This window comes from Callospermophilus lateralis, chromosome 5 (assembly GCF_048772815.1).
Source record: "Callospermophilus lateralis isolate mCalLat2 chromosome 5, mCalLat2.hap1, whole genome shotgun sequence".
NCBI lineage: Eukaryota > Metazoa > Chordata > Mammalia > Rodentia > Sciuridae > Callospermophilus > Callospermophilus lateralis.
The window spans coordinates 138,720,719-138,732,775 of record NC_135309.1 but is presented as its reverse complement, the minus strand read 5'-3'; the positions used below and the strand labels follow the sequence as shown (position 1 = coordinate 138,732,775).

Here is a 12,057-nt window from a genome sequence, read left to right as displayed (position 1 = left end):
CACTCATTCTTTTATTTCAATTGAGATTTTTAAATGTTTATGCCCCCCCCCCATTCATTCACACGTTGAGGTTGTGAATTTGGAGAAAGGGTCTCCAAGGTAATAATTAAGGTTAATTGGGGTCATTAGAAATGTTGATCTGATATAACAAGTGCTCTTATGAGGAGCCATACCAGGGATCTCATGTTTTCTCTTTCTCTCTGAGCTCATGAACCCAGGAAATGCCATGTGAATACTCAGAGAAAAGACAGCAAAACATAAGGCAGGAGGACAGTTCTCACCAGAAGCCAACCATGTTGGCAAGCTGCTCTCCAACTTCCAGCTTTAAGAACTGTGAGAAAATACATTTCTTTTGTATAAGCCACAGTCTGTAGCATTTTGTTACAGCATCCTGGCTAGGATGAAACTACTTTCCACCTTTCACATATACTCAAAAATTACAACGGAAGCCAGGCATGGAAGCCTCTGCCTATAATCAAAGCTAATCATAGCTATTATCCTAGCTAATCCTCCTAGGATTCTGAATTTGAGGCTAGTCTTGGTAGCATAATAAGATGTCTGAAAAATAAATAAATAAGGTGAAGTGTTTTTTTCTTTTTTGATTCACATAGATTTATTACATGCTTATTTCAGTTCAAAAACATTTTTCTTTTTCCACTTTGGTACATGATAATGCCCACGTTCTCAGTTCAGTAATGATTACTGTTATTTGATGTTTGTTTTTTTATAGCATGGCCACACATTAATAAACTTACTAAACTACTTTTCTACTAATGGACATTTACTTAATAAGATCTTATTCTTTCAGAGAGCATCATAATGAGTACTAGAGTACATTATGTATTTTTACTTACTGGTATAATTTTCCTTTGTTATAAGCTTTGAAGTATGAATGATTAATCTATAAATATTAATAGATGCTGCCAAATATTTTCAAATATTATTTAAGGGATTCTTCTGACAGTTATGATTGCCTGTTTACTTGGATTACTCTAGATTTTAAATGTCTGTGAACTTCTAAATATCTCATGAGAGTTTAGTATAAATTTCTTCAAACTCATTTAAGCTGAATGTTTTCATAAATGTATACTTTTTTTTAATCTTCACACTTGTATCAGGTTCCTGGAGTTGCCATGAAAAATTACCACATACTAGATGATTAGAAACTACAGAATAATTTTTCTCATAATTCTAGAGATTAAATGTCCAATATTGATCTGTCACCAGGCTATGCTCTCTCAGAAGGTTTTAGGTAGGATCCTTCCTTAACTTCCAAGCTTCTTGTGGTTGCCATGATGTTGTGACATTCCTTGGAGTGTGGACTTCCAATCTCAACCTCTATCATTACATTGCATTCTTTAAAAAAAAATTTTAATTGTAGTTGGACACAATATCTTTATTTATTTTTATGCGGTGTTGAGGATTGAACCCAATGCCTCACACGAGCAAGGTGGGCTCTCTATCAATGAGCTACAGCCCCAGCCCTACCTTGCATTATTGATGTAAATCTTTGTGTATTCAAAATTGTCTGTTTTTATGAGGACTCCTGTCATTGAATTAGAGCTCTCACTCATCCAGTAAGATTTAATTTTTACTTAATAATATCTGCAAAAAAGTTTGTTCCAATTATGATCATATTTATAGGTAATATGATTTAGGACTGGAATTTATCTTTTGGGGGCAACAAATGAATCTACCTGAATCAGTAGGTGTTCTTTACTTATTTATGTATTAGTGTGCTATCTTTTATTGATTCATATGAGTTACTTATACAATGCATACTAAAATTAGATACAAAGTATGAATGATAATAATTATGATTATTTAATATATATTCTTACTGTTTCATTAAATCAACAAAGATAAAAATAAAACATAGTTCCTAAAACATAAAGCCCATCAAATCATTTGAAGAACATAAGTCATGCAATTAAAGGACCAAGGTTTTTTAATGATTAAGAATAGTTCTACAAATAAGATTTATTATTATTATTCAGGATCAGGAGGTTGAGCAATAATACTAAATGTTTTGTGATTTTTTTAAATATTGTGCTTCAATTTTCTAAGGGTAAAAGATTATTAATTTTGTATTAACAATTGTGCACTTTCAGAAGCCCCATACAAAGAAACACAAGGTCACATGTTAATCTATCAATAAAATGAATGAACTCATATGTAATATGAAGTTAAAGTGGAAGAGTATTGACTAGGAGTTGTAGATGGTATGGCTATTATAGGTACACAAAAAACAAAAATGTTTAAAATCATTGTGAAATTCAATAATAGTTCACCACAGAATATTGGACTAGTACACCTGGAAATGGCACAACTGTTTATTTTTCTAGAAGAGAAAACTGAAAGTAAGCATAATTACATGACTCTAATTTCATATCACACAGATGGCAGAACCAGAAGGAGGAAAACAGAACATTGATATGTAGCTTGGTGCCTTTTGGTTGTGAAGTTCTCAATTGGATTTTTCCTCCCAAACTAGTGCTTGCTGCTCCATCTTCCTTTATGGCACACTTCAGAATTATTATGGCTCAGCAAAGAGGGTCCTAATTTTGCAACTTCCACAATGATTTCACAATACTTGAGAAGCATTTCTTTTTATGTATTTATTCTTGCAAACAACATTAAAAGAAAGGCAAACAATCTGAATTAAATATTCAATATGTTTCAATAAGGCACATAGCTGTAAAATCTTTTTCTTTATGATACTATGCGATGAAGAGTTCACTTGTCTGGAAACATATTAATAGTATTCTTGATTTGGAATTGTGGTAAAAAGTTATATTTTTAAAAGGAATCTTGTATGATTTCTTCCTTTGAGAAAACATTTTCTAGTGAACGAAAGGGGTTAGGAACCAAATACTAATAAAATAGGCTGGTGCTTTACAAGACGACAAAAGAGGATACTTATTGAACTGATCACATCTTTGTTTGTTTGATTTTTTTTAAGTTCATTGTTTCAGTGGCAAGGAAACAGATGATGAAGCATTGAGAAGTACTGACAAGTAATAATGATAGACATTTTTATTTATTAATTAAATATTATCTTGGACAAAACCTTTACAAAACACCTTGGCATGGTTTACTAAAAAGGACTTTTTTTTGTTTCTTAAGTTTAGTGACAAACTCAAAATTCAAAGCATGAATGCATGGATTGAAAATGTTTCTTTAATTAAAAAAGATGGCTACTTTTAGTTTTGTTTTGTTAAATATATGCATTTGTTTTGCCTTCAGCTGATTCAGACTGTCAGTGTTATGGACAAAGATGACCCTCCCCGAGGTCACAAATTCTTCTTTGAACCAGTACCAGAATTTCCTCTCAATCCAAACTTCACCATTGTAGACAATAAAGGTAATAGAAAAAATTTTAAAAACAAAAACTTTGAAATCTTAAGAAGGAAAACTACAAAAGTGTGAAATATTTTCAATTTCTCCCCCAGATAATACAGCAGGAATTATGACTCGCAAAGATGGGTACAGCCGCAACAAAATGAGCACCTACCTACTGCCAATTTTAATTTTTGACAATGATTATCCTATTCAAAGCAGCACTGGCACACTCACTATTCGAGTGTGTGCCTGTGACAATCAAGGGAACATGCAATCCTGCAACGCAGAGGCCTTGGTCCTCTCAGCGGGCCTGAGCACAGGAGCTCTTATCGCCATCCTGCTGTGTGTCCTCATACTTCTCAGTAAGCTATGCCCTTCTCAATGCTCAGTGAACCCATAATTCTCTCCTTCATTGTCCAGGAATTGTGCACAAAGTAACACTCTCCTCCAGAGCTAATGGTGAAGCATCTTAACATTTATCAAAATTCGCTTTTCCATGAGGAAAAAAAAATAATAATTCTAGCTTTTATCTGTGTGGTTAGTTTAAGTTTTCTAGAGGTCAATAACAGAGAAAGTGCTTGGGAGGGAAATGGGATAAATTATGTTATTTGCAGGTACCCCACTATCATGTATAGTTACAATGTACTCATTAAAAAAAAAACAGTAAAAAATACAAATATAAAACAAATGCTACATACATATTTTTACAACATTTTATAGCATTAACTGTTATTTCTCTGATTATGGTTACTTTGCAAAGGGCATTTGATTTAATAAGCTGATCTAATCGTTGTATCAACTTCATCAGGTAAAACGTTTATACGTCTACCGAACGGTTATGTAACATGCCAAAATCACTCTTCAGAAAGTGTTTTTATACTGACATTAAAATAGTTGAGTCTATTTTAGAATACTCTTTTCTATTATTTTCAAAACTGAAGATTGTTTTATCTTTACAAATAATATTACTAACAAATATTTATACTTATATTTATATATGCCAACAAATACATACATATTATCTATATAGATATAGATATACATATACATACATACATACCCACACAATTGGCAAATTTATAAAAGTTGTCAAAATAGGACATTTTCCTCATAATACTTTCTATATATAGATGCAATGCACCAAATTAAAAAGTTAAATTTCAGTTTTTAAATATCACTGTGACCCTGTGGTATACTTACCCTGCAATATTTTCTAAATAAATTTGTGCCTCCAGTAGCAAATGTTTTATTTGAGCATACACTAACAGTACAACGATTTAATTCAATTAAACAGTTGTTGCACTGCAAAACACTCCAAAAATTTATTTCCATCGAATATTCATCCAAAATTTTTATGCGTAGGGCAAGAGAGTAAGCCAAATTTATATTCTAATGCTCATATATGCTGGCTTCTTTTCATTGCAAATCCTTTCAAGCTATCTGGATGAAATCCCTTTGGCCAGATATCCTTGCAGGACTTCACTGGGGGATTGATGAAAGTGAGGAGAAAACATTTGTCTCAGTTAAGATGATCCAACTATCTAGGGAAAAAAAAAATTCTCCGAGATGAGAACACAAGCACTACCACCATAACCATGAGCAGTTCCCATCCTCACCTGCTGCTAGAAAGTTCAGGTCCTCTATAAAATATTTTGGAAGCCCTGTGGAGATTTAAATTTGGTTTACCTTTTTAGCTCTTACTGATTTTATAGCTTAGACAGTTCTACTTTCCTAATTTAAAATAAGGAAAATATATGTATATTGAACTTTATAAAATTTCTATATTAATGTAGTACACACACAAAGATATTTATGCACATATGATAGAACAAAACATCCACCAAATATTCTGATATTCAAATACAATCATTTAAAACATTTTAAAAAAAATTTTTACTATGCAGAAATCCTAGAAAGTTTTTATTATTATTCTAAAAAAAAAAAAGAATCTGTCACCATTATTCCTGGAGCAATATAGAAGACACATATTTATTTTTCACCTTCCCAATATATTACTTAAATATGGAATGATTTTGTATCATTTAGTTAAAATTGCTTGTAATGCAGGTTTCATTATCAAAATTACTAAAACATTCTTGCTGTTATTTCAAGTCTTTATAGTAATGGCCAGACATAGTTACTGCATTTCTATAGTTAAAAGTTAGCACTTTGTAAGACAAAATGGGAAATATTTCACATCTGTGCTGATAATTTTGAAGAAATGCAGTCCTTAGTTTCTCTCTATGCTGGTGGGGGCATGATTAAAACTTTAGGGCAGAGCTTTATAAAAGTTTTCATTCCCAGTACCATTTTGACAGTCTGATGAATCTTTTTAATTTTTTCAGAACAATTTAAATAGTTGAGACCTCTGGGATGTAGCTCAGTAGTAGAGTGCTTGCCTGGCATGCTTGAGGCCCTGGGTTCAATTCACAGTACTGCAAATAAGTGAATCTATAAATATATAACTTTATAAGAAGGAATCAGAAGAAAATAAGATGTCTAACTAAATTCAAGAAAAAAGCAAAAATCAGAATTTGTTTGCTTATTGAATTATTCCTTTGTAGAGAAAGTTTAAATATAGTTTGAGGATAGCTGTCATACTTGAAATGCAATATAAAGTATCTGTGATTTCTATTGGTTTAATAGTCACAAAAGCTGCTACTATAATTTTGAATATTATTTACTATGGCAAGAAAGGAAAAAAAATGCTAAATTATAGTTTTAGCTTACTAAAAGTGTTCAAACATTTTTCACCTTTCTTTATCCTAGCTTATCTGAATTCCAATTCCATATCCTTAATTATTAACTTTAATATAGGAAATGAAGAAAATAATTTTTTTTCTGCCAAAAGAGAAAAAGAAAACTGTAAAATGTCTCTCAAATCTACTTACAAATTTCAGTAAACATTTATAGGTAAACTTTAAGATAAATTTACTATATGATTATTATGCTATTTACCAAAATTAAAGAAATTTAAAATTATCCTTAAATATTAAAATTAGAAAGAACTGTTTTTTTTCCTAGTTATGGCTCAATTTTATGGATGTTAGATTTATGTGGGACTCAATTAATCTTATGTTATCCTTTAATAGGAGCAAATACAGATATATCTCATTTTTACAAAATAATTATTTTTTAAAAAATGTCTCCAAGATGATCCTGAACTCAACACCTGAAGCTCTTTCTGATGAGGTTAACTTAAGATGCTTCTAATTATTTTTATAAAAGTTTATTAATTAGGAAGAGCAAAGGAAAGCATGCTGGCCAATATAAAAATGACATTGGACAGGCCTTTATATTAACAAGGAATGGTAATTTTTAAGAAAATATTTTCTTATACAATGAAACAAATAATTTTGTCAATATATTTAACTGCTCTCAACTAAAGTAAATGTAGCTGTTATTTATCTGAAGTAATATTTAAATGTTTTGGAGAAGTTTTCTTTCATTAGTTCTTGTGTAACATATGTAAAATTACAAAGTTGGTCTCTTTACAATAGAAGATATATATTTTGGAAATCACAAGGAGTTTTTTGTTTTCTTAAAATGAATTTTATTGAGTATAGCATATATTTGTTGAGAAAGAGTCATTGTCAAACAAATAAATAACAATTTAAGTACAAGTTCTCTTGCTATACATAATACAGTATACTATATGGGGAAGTCCACAGTTAACTTTAAAGCAAAAGTATGTAAATAATAACAACATACAAGTAGAGAGAATACTATTAACAATTTAGTCTCAAAGTTTGAATGCAACTCTTTAAATCATGGAAGTCCTTGCTCAAGAAAATATTTAAGCTGTCATGATAATATTTAAGATAGGTAAAAGTTAAAGATATGCTTGAGCTTAACTATTGTAATGTAGCAGTTGGAATTTATTTCAAATTTTGAGCAGACATTCAAAACCAGATCAATTAAAGATTTAGTAAAATGGCCCAATTTGGAATAGGATTAAATCAGTAGTTCATACATACTAATGTTCTTATGTGTGTTTATAAACACACATAATATAAGACTATAATGCAAATATAAGCATATATTCATCTATAGATGAGTAAATGATTTGTATATATTGCCTTGGGTCATTAAGAAAATATTCAATAGCTGCAAAAATTCTCTTGAGATAAAAGGAACTGGTGCTTCAACATGTCTGTATTTGGAATCATATGTGCATTCTCAAGGAGTGATGTGTCAAATTAAACAATATTTTTCAATATCAGAGGCCCACAGACCTTAAAAATAAATTGACCTTGTATTATCTGCTTTTTATCAATGCACTGCATCCATTCATTGGCCCAAGGCACCCTGTGCTTGTACAGAATACTCCTCCTGCCAATCAGTCTCACAAACTTCCACACACTGAAGTATGCATGCTGTTTTACCTCACATAATGAAACCTCACTGTTTTCTCATGTTTTTAAATAGTTTTAGTCGTGCTGTTTGCTGCATTGAAGAGACAAAGAAAAAAGGAACCTCTCATAATTTCAAAGGATGATGTCCGCGACAATATTGTGACATACAATGACGAAGGCGGTGGGGAAGAAGATACACAGGCTTTTGACATTGGCACGTTAAGGAATCCAGAAGCAAGAGAAGACAGTAAACTTAGAAGAGATGTAATGCCTGAAACTATTTTTCAGATAAGGAGGACTGTACCCCTGTGGGAAAATATTGATGTACAAGATTTTATCCATCGAAGATTGAAAGAAAACGACTCAGACCCAAGTGCACCTCCTTATGATTCACTGGCAACGTATGCCTATGAAGGGAATGATTCCATAGCGGATTCACTCAGTTCCTTAGAATCCCTCACAGCTGATTGTAACCAGGATTACGATTACCTCAGCGACTGGGGTCCTCGTTTTAAAAAACTGGCTGATATGTATGGGGGTGATGAAAGTGACCGAGACTAAGCATATTACTTAATATTAGTGGAACTGTCTTCGTTACTAGAATGAGTGGCCTGCATTCTCCTCCTTGGAGGAATTTTTTCAAAAATTGAAATTACAAACAATACGTAGGTGTTGTCTTAGTAAGGGTTTGCTTAACCAGTAAGTTTCCGTGAATGAATATGAATGATATAGATTTTAAAACAATAATAATAACCAGTTCACCCTCTTTGCCTAATAACCTTGGAAGGAAATTATATCACATTAATAATCAATAAAAATATTTAAAAGGCTTTTTGTGCCTTTTCTTAGGTATGAAAACTTTATAAATGCTTTCTTAACTGACTTTCAGTCACCTTTACTATTAAATTAAACATTGTGCAACTGCTTTGTAAAATAATATAGAAATTATATATCGCTGATGAAATAGGAATGACTACTACTGCCATATTTATTTAGTTGAAGAATGTCTTTGTGTTAATTCATTCATATTTTTATAAATGTATATTTATATTTTTGTATTTTTGAAATAAACTAGTATTTATAAAAAATAAATTTCATTTTATTTAATCCATAGAGGCAGTTCTGATCTCACTTAAGACATGAATGCTTTACATCTTTAAGTGTAAAGTATGATTTACTCAGGGAAAAAGCAGTTAAAAAGTTACTGCTTGGAATTTGGTACTAAAGTGAGGTGGAATTATAAATGAACTTTGGTATGAATTGTTATTTGTTGTTTCAATTACTTAAATATTGACAAATGTTTATTGAACCACTGAAGTCTATGCATGGAAGAATATGAGATACTTTTGAAATATAAAGAATTATATATACACATATATATATACACACAAATATATAGTTGTGGATAATAAATTAAGTTTTTTTCAAGTCTTTATCAACCATTGGATTGTATTTATAGTAAATGAAATGTCAGTGATCTTATGTAGAAGAGAAAAATCTTAATCTCTCTTCTTTGTTTTTGTTGTTTTGGGGGGGCTCTGATTGAATAATTCATGAAATACTTGGTGAGTCTGGGGTAATAATTTAAAATGAATATTGACAAACTAGAGGATGTTTACAAATTAATTATTTTACTGTGGCTAAGAGTTATGTATTTGAGGGAATACTGAAAGAGCTAAGGACTTGTAGAAAAAAATCTAAAAGGATCTTATGGTGCTTAATAAAGGTTAAGATTGTCTAAAGAACCAAATATAGGCACACTAAGACAGGCAAGAAGAAGGAAAAGTTTCCTGCATGAAGATCATTTGCAAACCTTTGAAAGACTGCCATGCAGAAAACTTGACCTTGTATTATCTGCTTTTTATCAATGTACTGACTTCACCAGCATGTAAAACCTAAATCAAAATAGTCACAGGGAGACTACATGCTATCTATTTTCTCTGGCAAATATTTTTTGTTTTCTTTAATTATTCATCTTTTAAGGAGCAAATGCATGACAATGGTGATTCACAGGTGGAATTAATAAGGGAGAAATTGACAATTGACTCTTCTGTTGTCAAGACTGAAAATAGTAAATATTTCTCCAACTGCAAGCAGATAGGTATGTGTTATTATGTAACTCTTTTGGAAAATTTCTGAAGACTAACTCAATAACTTCATTAGCAACAGCTACTACACACTAAACAGTCAACTTAATGTTTAAATTATTATGAGCACCACAATAAACCAGGGTACCTTCAAGTTGTAGACTTAAATGGCTGTGAAATAGTCACACTGATACCAGATAGAATAAGACAGAGCAAATTTTAAACTTGATATTTTAGCAATGTTAATTCAACTACCATTTTTTGTGTCAATTAACTTATGAGTTAGTATCAGAGTTTTCTCTTTCCTTGATTATGAAATTACCAATATACCATTTATAAAAGGAAAGTACCTAACAGATTTTATATTTAATATACTTAGCAGATGCTCTAATCAGAATCTGATTTAATTAAATAAATTACCAGATCTAACTCTAGCGTTTCCTAGAATTTTTCAAAGATGTTCAAAATTTCTTTAGCGAGAGAGATGAATTTAAGAGACAGAAGGACAAGGTTTTAGTATTTCCATGCTGATAAACTAAAGGGAAATTATTAAATTTCTCCAGAAAATACACATAATAAATTTCACTATGCGTGGTATAAATAATTTTATGTCACTAAGTGCACGCAATATATCCAGTAATATGAGTTTATTATCACTGGATTTCCATGGACTGTGTATTTGTTAAATTGAAGCATATTTATTTCTTATCTTTACTTACTTGTTAAATAAAACAATTAATTAGCTTTGAATATATAAAAGTAAGATAAATTTAAAATCATTTGAATAGTTTATACCAGATATAATGAAAACATTATTTCACTATTTTATTTAGAATGTTCAATAATTTTCAGAAAAAAAAATATTATATCTGGGTATGCTTCAATGTGAATCAATTATCTACATTATTCAGAGCAAACATTATTTGTTCATCATTGCTCTCAGACATGTAGACTAGATTCCAATAACTTAGATGTCACCCTTATATAAGTAAATAAAATGGCATAACAATTAAAAAGCAAGCAAACAAATAAGAAAATAAAGAGTGACAGTGACTCCTAAGCACTAAGGTGGATGTTGACCACTCCTCCCTTGTTTTAAGTAAAACTGACTTTTCAGGATCCTTTATTATTTTGATGATTCTTTTATTTTACTTGGTCTTCTCAGCTGGTTCCTTCTCTTTTTTTCAGTATCTTGAAGTGTTTCTGACCCTAGTCTTTTTCTTTGGTGTTTCAATTCTGGCCCTTAGTCATCAGATGCAGTCTCCCAGTTACCATTTACATCTATATCTATATTTCAACTGAGATATATATCATTCAGTTTGGAGCTCTCAAATTTACACTTCCCTTCTTCACCTCCTTCTAGTAAAGCATATATCCAAATAGCTATTCCACATTTCAAATAAACATTTCAAAATTAATGTGTCCAGATTTTAGCTTCTAATCATCACATCTATATTTTCTGTACCATCACCCTGACCCACAACAATTATACATGTCTAGTGGATGGCAGCTCACCTGATGAGAATTCTATGATAATTACCCAGAGCAAAGGAATTGGGTTATCTTTTTCTTGAATTCTGTTCTCACCCACAGTACTTTTGATCACATCTGCTACCAGAAAGCTAATACTATTATCTAGCTTATTGCAATATTAAGAACTCATTCTTACCAGCTGTGCCCCTACCATCTATTTTAGTTTACACATATGTATACATACATATATTTATTTATTTTTCTTTTTATTTAATTAGGAAAGTCTGAGCATCTCATTTCTCTATAAAAACTTGTAAGTTGTTCATTTGCAGTGTAAGTCTTCACAATAATCTCTAAGGACCTATCAGATTAGGTTTGCATTACCTCTCTGATCTTACTTCTATTTCATTAACTCATTTCATCTCAGATATTCTGAGCTCCTCAAAAATGCCATAGGACAAATGCTATTGCACAGTTTGATCATTCTCCTTGGAACAATCTTTCTGAAGCTATCTCTGAAATTAACTTTCTAGTTATTTTAAATTCATTTTCAAGTTACAGGTTTTTAATGAGGACTATGTGAGACAGTCTATTTAAAATTGCAAACTCATACCCCATTGCCCCTTTCTCATTTTTAAAAGTAAATATTATGAAAAGTACATATCATGATTTAACATAACATATGTTTTTCATTTAAATTTTTGGTTTGTCTATGTCTATCAGAAAACTTAGTCCTTTGGGGCAACAATTTCATAAAATTTATACATTAAAAACCTCAAAAATGTCTAAATTAGTGTCTC

At 30.9% G+C, this 12,057-nt stretch overlaps 1 protein-coding gene across 2 annotated transcripts in view; it reads left to right on the top strand.

The window, feature by feature from the left end:
- The window catches only part of Cdh9 (cadherin 9), a 94,021-nt gene extending 85,763 nt beyond the window's left edge, over positions 1-8,258 (top strand). For both annotated transcript variants that reach the window (XM_076856179.1, XM_076856180.1), the window contains 3 exons: positions 3,247-3,364; positions 3,453-3,704; positions 7,771-8,258. In XM_076856179.1, the coding sequence (XP_076712294.1) occupies positions 3,247-3,364; positions 3,453-3,704; positions 7,771-8,258 (858 nt within the window). The remainder of the gene's footprint in view (positions 1-3,246; positions 3,365-3,452; positions 3,705-7,770) is intronic.
- The last annotated feature ends 3,799 nt before the right edge of the window (positions 8,259-12,057 follow it).